Source organism: Chiloscyllium plagiosum, chromosome 18 (genome assembly GCF_004010195.1).
Source record: "Chiloscyllium plagiosum isolate BGI_BamShark_2017 chromosome 18, ASM401019v2, whole genome shotgun sequence".
Classification (NCBI taxonomy): domain Eukaryota; kingdom Metazoa; phylum Chordata; class Chondrichthyes; order Orectolobiformes; family Hemiscylliidae; genus Chiloscyllium; species Chiloscyllium plagiosum.
In genome coordinates this window covers 28,944,334-28,958,103 of record NC_057727.1, presented here as the reverse complement: position 1 = coordinate 28,958,103, position 13,770 = coordinate 28,944,334, and the positions used below count along the sequence as shown (strand labels likewise).

Below are 13,770 nucleotides of genomic sequence, written 5' to 3'. Positions count from 1 at the left end.
GAATATCATCCAGGTCTCGTGGCAGAGTCTATACCAGTATCTGAGGAGTCATGAATGATGCTGAACATTGTACAATTACTTGTAGACATCTCCACTTCTGACCTCATGATTGAGGGAGGGTAATTGATGAAGTAGCTGAAGCTCATTGGGTCTAGCACATGCTGCAGAGTTTCGCAGGATAATGTCTGCATTTCAATGAAAATTAATGTTTTCTAGGATATCGCACAATTCAGCAAATATTTCAGGAATAAAAGGCCTCACAACAATCCATCCGACTGCACCAATAAAAGAAGGGTATAAAATAACAGATTTTAGGAGACAGTGCATTAAGCAGTGGAGGAAATTCCTATGTATCGATCCTTGATAACACTTTTTTGGTAGTTTCAAAGGCCATGATGGTGTGAGACTGAGATAGAGACAGAGAAGAAGAAACAAAGAATTGCTTGTGCATGCCAGGTATCCTGCATGATCTGGACTAGTATTCTCTTCTTGATACCATCATGTATATTTGCTATATAATGAATGTGTTACATCTTACCTTAAAACTAACTAAAATTAACACACCAACTACGTTCAATGCAGTCAGACAGTCCTTACTTTTAAAACTCATTAATGGGATGTAGGATTTGCTGGCTGGGCCAACATTTGTTGTCTATCTCTGGTTACCTTCAAAAAGTGGAGATGAGCTGTCTTCTTAAACCACAGTCAATTCAGTGATCTTTGCTTCATGCTTCCAATGTTGAGATGATCTTTCTTCAGCTGGCCTGACCCCTTATTGTTCAGATGCCTTTCTCTGATGTTTCTACTGATGTGTTAGAAGTATTAAGTGGCTGATGCATTTACAAAGTCTCTGATTTATCAATTCATGTCAGAGCTTACAGCAAATGCCACAGGAAAAATCATTGGTTTTGTTCAGTTTTAAACCAGGTTTCTCTGACTGCAAGAAACAGCAGCTGGGAGAAAATCTGCACGTTTCTTTTTCTCTCCGTCTCTGTAATGTCGCTTAGCGACCCGAGAACCAATCAGAGACTGGTTGGAAAACAAAATGTTTATCATTGATAACTATCACGAGTCCACAGCGAAGAGTGAGAGGGGACTTGATTGAAATGAAAAAGATGCTGAATGGTCTTGATAAGTTTGAAGTGGAAAAGATGTTTCCTCTTGTAGGTCAGTCCAGAACTTGGAGAAAAGTTTTAAAGTTTTGGGTCATTCTTGATGAACAGAGGTGAGAAAGTTTTTTTTTCTCCGAGAGCATTGAGCAACTTGAATGCTGTCACAATTGGGTCATTAAATATTTTAAGACAGAGATGGATAAATTCTTGTTAGGCAAGCAAATCAATTATCAGTGTGGGTAGATGGGAGTGTGGAAGTTAAAACACAAATAAATCAGCTGAATGGTGAAGCAGGCTCTAAGTTGGTCTACTTCTGCTTTGTATGTTCACATTACACAAAAAAAAAGCTACAAAAATTTGGAAAGATCTTAACACGCACAATGATTCAACCCTTTTTGCAAGAATATCCTTCAGAGATACTCAATCCCAATGATGTATCACTACCATCCTAACTTTAAAATTGCTTACTCAAATGACTATTTCCAATTATGATGATCTAGATTCTTCTTTCCAGCTCTCATGGCCTCAATTTCCTTTTAGACTTGATAATCTGACTTATTTTCAGTTCTCACAACTTGGAAACTTCTAGAAGGGTCTCTCAACCTAGAAATTTCAACCAATTTGAAGATTTTGACAAACGAACATGCCCTTCTGCTTAAATTAAACTTCTTCAGTATTGAAACAAAACTGAAATTGCTGAGAAACTCAGCAGGTCTGGAAGCATCTGTGGGGAAAAAAAAGATAATGTTTCAAGTCCAGTGACTATTCTACCAGACCTGCTGAGTTTTTTTAGTAATTTGCTTTTATTTCAGATCGCCGGCATCCACAGTTTTTTGATTTACTCTTCTGAACTGAAACCTGATTCTGACCAACTTTCATTCTTAAGTCATATAACTCATCTTTGCAAACATTCAGCAATTAGCAGCCAAAATACATGTTTAAGGCAGTTAACTTAAATCTCATGCTTTCTTGGAAATTATGTATTTTGTTCACTGCTTCAAATGACTTCTTAGGAGATGGACATTATCTTCATAATATCAGTTTTATCTCCACGATAAACCCAAATTATGATAATATAGTATAAACCTTTATCATGCTATGCATCGGATAGGATCAACTACAAAGGACTAATGTTTTAGTTTGCCAGCAAGAATCAGCTGAAAGAACTAGAAATCTTTAGCCGAGAAATTTTATCCTGCCCATAAACATTAGTGGCTTGAGACCTGTATGTGCTTTCAATTCATTTTTGCCATGGACTTTAATACAGCAAATATTTTGTCTCTAGGAACTAATATTGACAAGACTTTCAAATTGTCACAATTTCTGTGCTCTCCTCTTGCACAGAATGATAAGACCACTGAGGTGCAGACCCAAAAGAATAGTTGTCAATCCATAGTGTGCCTAATATAAATGCAGTCACTCAAGAAAAAGGCTCAATTATTAGTGTCCAGCTAGTCAAGCAAAACATAGGTCCTGCATTTCACAGGTGTCCTTAAAGATAGGGTGAAACTGAATGAAGAAAAAGAGATCTTACCTTTTAGTTATATAGCCAAACAAGTGAACTTATTAGATGCAACATGTATGTAGCATTATCAACAGCTGTGTAATAATCTAAGTGATTTTCTGTGTATATCTGTTTGCATTTAGTGTATTTATATCAATATCTATGTATTTTTGTGTCAAGGTGCACATTTATTTTGTTTAGATCTCTCCATACACGCAAGCTGTCATGTACCTGTACATATTACTGTGTTTTTTGTTGTAGTTTACAATACATAATTATCTGTGAGTTGTGTTTACAGGTTCTGTGCTTGTCATTATTTGGTCTATATATGTTCAATCCAGTCTATAATTTGACTTTACTCACCATAATGATCCACAGCATGTTGCATTGTCACCCTCTCCACTGCCAGCATTGTCTGTGTTATCAGATTCAGTTTCGCCAATAGGCATATTTGCTATTGTAAGACGTCAAAAACAGAAATAAATCCATAATTTACTTCATTTTTCCATCTATTACATTTTGAAAATTAATATTAAAGTCAAGAATCAAAACCAAGGGTGACTATGATTATAAACTAATTAACAAGCTAAGATTGTCAATACAGCATGTAAACTTATCACAATCAAATAACTCAAAATAACATATAAAAGTAAATGTAACTTTGTAGCTGAAGTTGCAGCTGTAATAACATACCGGAATTGCCTTGGTCTATCAATGGATGTATCAAAAACTACTGATGCTTTTTAAAAGTTCTTTATATGTCTGGTTTTTATTATTTCAAAGAAGGTGTCGCTTATGCATACAAAAATTACCTATGAACCCAAAAGTTGTCATTTGAATTAACTTTACAAATGGAACTGTTCTGCAGAATATCACATCAATTAACTCTAGAATGAACACAGACATTTTGAAATTCTGTAGTATTTACTGTTAAAGTACTTGAAGAGATAGGCAGAATGGAGGCAGATGAAGTGATTCCCCTGGTTGGGGAGTTTAGAGCCAGAGGGAACAATTTCAAAATAAGCAGGATGTTATTCAAGACTGAGATAATGGGGAATTCTTCTACTCAGAGGGCTGTGAATATTTGGAATTCTCTCCCTCACAGGGCAGTCTTTAAAGTATATATTTAAAATAGAAATTGATGGATTTCTGATTGCCAATAGCATGATAGGGTTATTCGGGAATTGTGGGTAAAAAGCAGTGAAGTGTTCCATCAGCCATATTTGATATTAAATGGCAGAGCAGGTTCAACATGCTAAATGCCTAATGATGTTCCTGTGTTCACCTAAAGATAATCATAGATAAATCTGATGATCCTGTGCTTCCAGATTTAGACAATTTAACAGTCAAGTGATGGATGAAAACACCATCTCTCCTAAAATTGATCCCTCCAAATTGCACACAATCCATTTGCAATATACATAGGAACCTGGATTATCTGAACGACATGGGCAGGGAGTATTTTGTTTGGATAGTTGAATGCCAGATAACACAGTTTAACCAAGCATCAGGACCTTGCGATCTTGTTGGATAATCAAATGCTGGATAATCGAGGTTCCTCTGTATTACAGTTCCTTTATTGTCAAAGTCAAAATTATAGAATTCTGTACCTCACATTACTGTGAAAGTCACAGTCGAGATGGTGACTCACAAATAACTTCGCAAGAATGCGTGAGGATAACTAATAAATGTTGCTCATTAATGCCCCTATTGCATTAAAACATTTTTTAAAAATGAATTGGGAAAGCCAAAGCTGTTTAGAATCAGAATTGACAATTGCAATACATTACTGCCTCTAATATAGTCAAGGAGACTACAAGACAGAATGATCATCTTAATGGGATGTTCATAAGTCGAAAGAGCACAAGCCAGGGGCAGCTGGGAAGGTAAATTTGAATATTAAATACTTACTTCATGAATCAGCAACTTCCATTTCAGCAGCAGGAGTTGAGAAAGCGTGAGCCAGGGAGCAGCTGGGAAGAGAATTTAGAATATTAAATACTTACCTTGTGAATCAGCAGAGCAAAGGCTGAACAGGAGCGGAAGCAGGCATGGGAACTGCTGGGAAAGTGAACTAATATGTTCGGGCAGTGGCTAAACCCGAACCACTACACATGTTGTGTCTCCCACCATCCTCGTCGAACCAAGAAAAAGGCTCAGTATGGAGGGTTGGTAAGTCTTTTTCTTATCTTTTTTGGCAATTTAGAGCATAAGAGATGGAAGCTAGGGCAGCTGCATGCTCCTCTTGCAGGATGTGGGAGGTAAGGATAATCACTAGTGTCCTGCTGACTTCACCTGCGAGAAGTGCACCCAACTACAGCTCCTCACAGACCAAATCATTTGGGAGACTGAGGGGTTGATGGAGAGGAGTTATACGGAGGTAGTTCCACCTAAGTTACAGGATAAAGGTAGCTGGGTGATTGTCAGGAGAGTGAAAGGGAATAGGCAATCAGTGCAGGGATGTCCTGTGGCTGTTCCCCTCAATAATAAGTATACCATTTTGTCGATTGCAGCAAGTGCTCCCTAAACAACCTCCACATTTGTTGTGCATTTCCTTGAGAACATCAGCTCCCAATTTATGCTCCACAGTTCCTGCCTAATAGCATTATAATTCCCCCTCCCATAATTAAATACTTTCCCACATCATCTGCTCCTATTCCTCTCCGTGATTATAGTGAAGGTCAGGGCATTGTGATCACTATCACAGAAATGCTCTTCCACTGAGAGATCTGACACTTGAAATGATTCATTGCCAAGCACCAAATCCAATATGGCCTCCTCTCTAGTTGGTCAATCTACCTATTGAGTCAGGAATCCTCCTTGGACACACTTAACAAAATCGGTTCCATCCAAACTATTTGCACTAAGGAGGTTCCAATTAATGTTAGGGAAGTTGAAGTCACCCGTGACAACAACCCTGTTACTTCTGCATGTTTACAAAATCTGTCTCCCAATCTGCTCCTCCATGTCTCTGTTGCTATTGCGGGGTCTATAAGAAAACTACCAATAGAAAGACTTCTCCTTTCCTGTTTCTGACTTCCCATACTGACTCAGTAGACAAACCCTCCTTGGTGACCTCAGTTTCTGCAGCTATGATAGTATCCCTGATTAGAAATGCCACTTCCTCACCTCTTTCACCTCCCTCCGTATTCCTTTTGAAACATTTAAACCCCAAAACATCTAAGAACCATTCCTGCTCCTCTAATATCTAACTCTCCGTAATGCCCAGAACATCATAGATTCAAGTACTGATCCATCCTCTAAGTTCATCACCCTTATTCCTGACACTTACTGCATTAAAACAGACACTTCAACCCATCACAGTGACTACAACTTTTCCCTATCAACTGACTATTCTTCCTCACAGATTCTTTGCACGCTGTGTCTGCCTGTTCACTAACTACCTCATCCTCTAATCCATAGCTCTGGTTTAAATCCTCTCAAAGAGCCCTCGCAAACCTCCCCCCCAGGATATTGGTACTGGTCCAGTTCAGCTACAACCGTCCTCCTCATAAAGGTCCCACTTTCCCCAGAAGGTATCCCAATGACCCACATATCTGAAGCCCTCCTCCTACACCAGCAAATGCGGCCACATGTTGAGCTGCACTCACTCTCTGTTCCTAGCCTCCCTACTCCGTGGCACCAGTAGCAACCCTGAGATTACTACTCTGCGCGTACTGCCTTTTAGCTTCTAACCTAACTCCCTATATTCACTTCTCAGGTCTTCATCCCTTTTCCGAGCTATGTCCATTGGTACCAATATGTATCATGACTTCTGGCTGTTCATTCCCCCACTTCAGAATCCTGAAGACTTGATCCAAGGCATCTCTGACCCTGACACCCAGGAAAGGTGACATACCATCCAGGAGTCTCGCTCATGACCACAGAATCTCCTGTCTGTTCCTCTAACCATTGGATCTCCTATCACTAGTGCTCTCCTCTTCTCCTCCCTTTCCTTCTGAGCCACAGAGCCAGGCTCAGTGCCAGAGACCTGGCAGCTGTGGCTTTCCCCTGAAAGGTTGTCATCTCTTCTCCCCCCCGCCCCAACCACCCGCGCCCCTGCTTCCCCCCCCCCCCTATACCAAAGTCATAACCATTTCAGTCATGTAAAAATGGACATTATCAATCGCAAACCCATCAACTACTATCTGGCAGAAAATAGACAACAATTTTGGAATTTGTCAGGGTATAAAATGTTCAATCCATGATCATGATGTACCTCTCACATTTTACCACAGCTGTTAGGATCAATTTCATTCTTCTCTACAAAGGAAAAAACATAACTACAATTCAACTGCAATACATGCCCAAAACAGGAGATCTGAGGCCAACCCACAGTTGGGTCGCACACCTCAATGATATTAACTTGATGAGCTGCTACCACTTATCATTTCTTCACATATATTTCACTCATTTAGTCTGCTCAACTCATAAGCAACAACTCAAAAACCTTTCAGCTATTAGACATTGTTCCTATATTGGCTGCCAGTAGCACAATGCTTCTAATTTAACATTTTCCATCTGCTCCATCTACCCCTTAATTCTTTAAACATCTGAATTAAAAACTTTTGTGAACTCCCAGAGTCTTCATCCGGTGCCGTAGGAGTCCCTACCTAAACCTTTCTCTCCTCATTTCCCTCACCTCCTTAAGATCTCACAAGGAATTAAGGGATACAGGGAGAGTGCGGGTAAGTGGCATTGAAATGCCCACCAGCCATGATTGAATGGTGGAGTGGACTCGATTGGCGAATGGCCTTACTTCCACCCCTATGTCTTATGGTCTTATATTCTTTATGTCCACTTCATTGACCAAAGTTCCTGACAGTTCTTTTAATACACTTTTCTTAGTTGGATGTCTCTTTTGGCATTTATTTAAAAATTCATTCATGAAATACAGGTATGTGCATTGCATTTAATGTTCATTCCTAACTGCCCTTGAGAAATTGGTGATAAGCTGTCTTCTTAAACTATTGCAGTTACTGGGATGTAGATACACCCACAATGCTGTTAGTGAGGGGCACATGAAGCACCCTTTGACATTTAGACTTCAAAAGCACTACACAAATGCAAATTGCTATTCTCTGCTAACATTATTTATTAACAGATTAATGAGTAAAGTACACATAGCAAAAATATATTTAGGTTATCTTTCAGTTTGAGGGATTGCAAACTATATTAAGCATGTTTTTAACATCTCATTTGATGTGGTATGGGGTCAGTTACCTCATTTGGCTGGCCAGCTGGTTTGCAATGTGAAGGGATGCCAACAGCATAGGTTCAATTTCCACACTGGCTAAGGTTACCACGAAGGATTCTACTTCTCAACCTTTCCACTCACTTAAGCATGGTGACCTTCAGGTTAAACCATGCCAGTATTTCTCTCCAATGAGAGCAGCCCTATAATCTGGCAAGACTATGATAGCCTTTGGCTATTAACACAAAGGTAAAGTTATGTTTGGTTTGCAAGTCTTTTCACTTTGAATCTATAAGCTTAATAAATAACAAAATCATTGAATGCTTTTTTTTCTACAACTGTGAGTGTCTATTCAATTCTTTAACATATTTCAAACAGACTGGAAAATTCTCACCTCCAATAAGTAAAATCAAATTTTACCAGTATGCAAATCTGCACCCCCCCCCAAGGTAAAGTTATGTTTGGTTTGCAAGTCTTTTCATAGTTAATGTGTACAATAAACACGTGGACTCTTGTCTCTTACACAGAGGAAACACACAATTCTTTCTAAGCTAAGCAATTGTATGGTTTGATTATGCGTTTGTGTTCCAAAGAAGACTGGAGTTTTGCTTACACTCAAATTTGTTTATTGCTAAATTTAATATGTTCATTCTTTACCCCATATAGATTTCAGTTGGTGCTTTCTTATCACAAGTAATTGGTAAATTCAGCATGTCTATACCCATATGCATTGAAAGTTTATCCTGATTATTGGACAAACAAATAAAGTAGTTTCCAGAGGAACTTTTCAACATAAAATGAGAGGAACTGAGATAAAAGGACAAAATGACTATGCTGTGAGACTGAATCAGACCTCATAAAACATTACCTAATTTCAGAAAGCTGCTAGCAGGCATATTTTCCAGTTTTTGATATTAATCGCAGATTCTAACAGGCAGTTGCGTGAGGTGAATGGATAGTGAATTGGTATGAAGGATACAACATGAGCTGTCAGTTAAAAAGATTATGGAAGACTGGCGTTATAAATCCATAATTAACTGAGAAAAAAAGAATATGTAACAGAGATAGATTTCTATTATGATCAACTAATCTGACCAAAACTACAATGGAGGCAGTTAACATTCGATTTCAGATGCATTTTTGCTAGAAAGGGATAACCTTTTTAGACAATTTAAACAGCAAGCATGTTCTTTTGTCATCTTTTATTGTGCTTGAAATAGGTTTTGGCCAAATTTAGAATCAATAGCTGTCCATAATCACCACCATATGCATTTATTTCTGACAACAGAAGGAACTTATACATGAAAATTTGCTATACAGTATATACATAGTAAATCATAACACTTAGAATAGTTAATAAATCTAGTGAAAGACGAAAGCACATAGTTCAGTTAAAAAGTTACACTTGATGTGAAGACAACAAGACTGTAATAAAAAGTATTTAGTAATTTGTTTCTTAACATATAGAAGTATAAAACCTGTGGATAAGACACATTCAAGTTGGTTTCTTTTTATCCAGTTCCAACTTTATCTTACACTTTTGATATCTTTCAGAACATGATTGTCGAATATGTCCACTGATTTGCACACTATACAAAAGAATAGTCAAATGACAACCTGATTTTCATAATCTGGCCATTTAACCAAAACAGCCTCTTTTTGACAGATAAAGAATATTCTTGTTATTATGGAGCACTGCAAATAATCGACAGATACAGTTGATCATGCAATGGATAGAAAATAATTACAAGAATCAGCACAAGCCACACAAAGCACAAACAAATCCAAAACTAAAGCAAATAAAAATTACCATGTGTTTCGGATGACTGGCTAAACCATGCAAATCTTCCTTTCTTCTTTTCCAGTAATTCGGCCAATGTTACCCCTTCATATTAAATTCATGCAATTCCAGTTATTTAAACATGAGATGGCAGCAGCAACATAGCAAAGATTAGAATAAATTGGCAAAATGAGTTAACATTAACTCTAATGCAACAAAAATAATGCAAGAAAAAAAAGATGAGACACTGAATGCAAAGCTACTTGCACTGATCAATAATTAGAACCACTCAGAATTGTTTTTATAGCGCACTGCCCAAACGTTATCAATCCATGTGTGGTTTCAACCATTATCTCTGAAATTAATCCAAAATTATGTTATTGAAACTATACTTGTATTTAATTCTTCACAATCTAAATTGAAAGGAATTCTTGTCTTTGATCTGATAATGCCTTCTTGGTATTATCTCCTAAATTGCAAAGTAGCAAAACAGAGTTAACAGCTTCCCAAAATGATAAAACAATCTCAATATTTTCCTCACTGAGGGTGACTAGCGAGCAAATTTCAGGTAAAAAGGATCCCACAACAATAAAATGAAGTTCAGAAAACAATTCCAAATCAATAAATTGCTATGTTAAATATGTAACAAATAAAATGGCCATTATAAAGTGCCTTGCAGCAGAGCAAACCAATAAAACATTTTTTTTTGCCTTTTAACTAAAAGGCAGAGTCAAAGAAAGAAAATAACTGAGGCATAAATCTATTTCCATTCAGTGACACATTTGTAAATCTAAAACCCTCTCCATCATAGGGTAGGGATTCAAAAAAATCATGTTACACTTTTCTCAGATGAACAGGTCAAATGGGCTTGAAGTAAATCAATTGCTTATTGATATATCAATTACTTGATGTGGTGTTTTGAAATGGACTGTGAAGCACCCCATTCCATATATTGGCCTTTAAGCTTCAATTAATGTATGCATGAAATGATTCAGTAATAACTGGCCTGTTAACAAAGAAAAAAAAAATCTGCTCTGGATTTTTCTCAAGACAAGCAAATCCTATTTTGAGAAATGTAGAAGCAGTTTGATTCAGAAAAAAGGCAGAAAAGCCATCAAACAAGTATCTTAGCACCTGAAACCTGATGTTGCCATTACTTCAGCTTTTTATACATTCATGGGAGGTGGGTATTGTTAACTGGGCCAGCATTTATCGTACATTCCTAATTAGCTTGAGGGCAGTTAAGAGTCAGCCACATTGCTTTAGGTTTGAAGTAACATACAGGCCAGACGAGACAAAAATGGCAGATGTTATCCTCCATAAAGAGAGAACCAGGTAGGTTTTTACACAGACAATAGTGGTTACATTGGAGCCATAAGGCCAGCTTCTTTGTATTCCAGATTTTTAATGAATTCAAATTTCACCATCACCATGAGCCCATATCCCCAGAACATTAACCTGGGGCTTGGGATTTTCAGAATGCCACTACTTCCCCCATATGTTATTTACTGGAAGCCCATATTTTACAATACGTGCATGAATCGGGTGGTTCTAGCCCAGCAATCTGTGATTTCCTTGTTGAAGTTTACCACCTGAAACCTGATGTCACCATCACCTTTCATTGCCTGGGCTCCTTCTGAACTGTCTTGTGAGACATCACACCCAAATTCCTCAATGTACAATGCTCAGTTGCAGCAAGATGGTCAACAATGATTGATTTGCCTGTTACTTAGCCATCTTTCCTATTGATGCCAATACACAAATTGAAAATTTGCCATTTGCAGTAGTGGCTAAATTCCCTTACATCTAGGGGATTAAAGATTGTACTCAGGCTGTCAAAAAAGATAAGACGACCAGCTAACAGCATTTATGAACAAGAAGGGCTTTCACTTTGTTTGATGTCCATTGAGCTATTATTACTCCAGAGCATTATGCAGTTTCAGAGGAAGATATAACCATGTCTTCAACCTGTGACACACATCCATTTCTTCAATATTCAACTTGTTCAGAATAGCTAGATGAGGCTAATCAATTAATACAAAGCTGATGACAAAACATGAACTCTAAGTCTGCATGGGAATCATGTAAGCTTGTACTAAAGGTGAAAAGGCTGGGTACATCAGCAATCAAATTCACCTCTGTGGTATTACTTATTTTGGCATTTCAGAGTTCCGAAATTCAAAGAAATCATAAAAATTATAGAATCCCTACAGGGTAGGAGGTAATCCCATCCATTGAGTCTGCAATGACCCTCCAAAGAGGGTCCCACTCAGATCCCCCCCAACCTCACCCTGTCTCCATAATTTCAGATTTACCATGGCTAATCCACTTGGACACTATGAGTAATCTACCATGTCTGGGCTGTGGGACGAAAGTGAAGCACCCAGAGGAAACACATGCAGACACAGGGAGAACATGCAAACTCCACACAGAGTCACCTAGGGCTGGAATTAAACCAGGGTCCCTGGCACTGTGAGACAACAGTGCTAACTGCTGTGCCACCCCAGTCTGCACTAACTCTCCATACAGGCCCTGTGTAGGCATGGGGAGATTGTGCTAACTTCAAGCGATCGTCACCAAAGGCTGGAATCGAATTCCGGTTCCTGCTGCTGTGAGGCAGCAATGCTGACCGTTGAGCCACGATGGCGTCCACCAGAAAATGGTGCAGACTTTGCTCCTGTTGAGTCTGGCTCGAGCAGCACTATTTGCTATCCAAGGATTGTATGGGCATCCCACATGAGGATTGCAACATCAGTTAGCATCTAACACCTATCTGGAGCATGATCTGTCATTTTGGATAATTGTCATATGTGCCACCATGATAGCATTCTGATCAAGCATGTACCAAACTAATTTTGTAAGATAACAAGCAGAGATCTCATGACCCCAAAATGAACCTTAACTGAATCACTTAAACATTGGGTGGCTTTTGCTTGCTTAGAATGAAACCTGAGACATCAGAGATCAAATGTTGCATAATAAATGGGTATCCAAATTTCATCTCCCAGCTCTCCCAAACCCACAAGTACAGTCTTAAAGTGAACAGATGACCTTGAACTATTGAGGAGGAACATCTTCAAACAGAAGGTGATGAATCTGTGAAACTCATTGCCATAGAAGGCTATAGAGGCCAAGTCATTGAATGTATTTAAGATAGAGATAGATAGGTAATTGATTAGCAAGGGGATCAAAGGTTACAGGGAGAAGGCAGGAGAATAGAATTGAGAAACTTGATCAGCCATGAACAAATGGCAGAACAGACTCATTGCACCAAATGGCCTAATTTTGCTCTTGTATCTTATGGTCTTGTGAAGCCAGATCCCTCCATGTTCTCCAGCAATAGTAGAGGCTCTGTTTGGCAAGCCTAAGATACTCAGAATTACTTTGTGCATTCAAAAAGCTTCTTGGTTAGTAAGCTACTCCTACCAAAATTTCTAACAGAGATCATCTGCGACCTCAGTCAACAAACGTTTATTCTTTCCCCATAAAATGCTCAAAGTACACAGGGACAGTGGATAAACCTATCCCCAAAAATCCTCAAAATGCCAATGAAGTTTCACTCGTGGTAATAACCAGAGAAAGTCAGCCCCATAAACAGAATGGAATAAAAGGAGTCATTACTCAAATCACAGGCTAATTTTCTTCCATGCATGTTGCTGATAGCTTGGAAGAGCACCAAGCAGGAAGGAAACTGAACAAGGGAGCCAGTGGGGCTGGAGAGCTTTTGCCAAGGCCAGGATCAAGTGCTGCCTTCAGCCAAAACCAGGATTGAGAGCCATCTTTACCGAAGGGTTTTACCTGCTGGAGAAGGGTAGGGTTTTAGGTCGAAGGCAGGTGAAAAAGATTTTTGGTAAGATCAGGGCTGCAAGGTTGCAGTGGGAAAGTGAAAGAGGCTGCAAGAGGAATGGATCAAATTGCAAGTTGCAAGGTGGAGGAAGGAATGTGCAAGACTGGGGAAAACAAGGAAAAATGGAGAGAAGATAACTGCAAGGGGGTGTCAGAAGGAAACGGTCAGAACAGCATTGGTGAAGAAAGTGGCACGGTGGCACAATGGTTAGCACTGCTGCCTCACAGCGCCGGAGACCCGGGTTCAATTCTCACCTCAGGCGACTGACTGTGTGGAGTTTGCACGTTCTCCCCGTGTCTGCGTGGGTTTCCTCCGGGTGCTCCGGTTTCCTCC

General features: G+C 39.0%; 1 protein-coding gene across 12 annotated transcripts in view; it reads right to left on the bottom strand.

The window, feature by feature from the left end:
• LOC122559001 (voltage-dependent L-type calcium channel subunit alpha-1D-like) overlaps positions 1–13,770 on the bottom strand; it is a 617,537-nt gene that overhangs the window by 281,816 nt on the left and 321,951 nt on the right. For all 12 annotated transcript variants that reach the window (XM_043708064.1, XM_043708058.1, XM_043708060.1 and 9 more), the window contains exon 10: positions 2,980–3,070. In XM_043708064.1, coding sequence (XP_043563999.1) covers positions 2,980–3,070 — 91 coding nt within the window. The remainder of the gene's footprint in view (positions 1–2,979; positions 3,071–13,770) is intronic.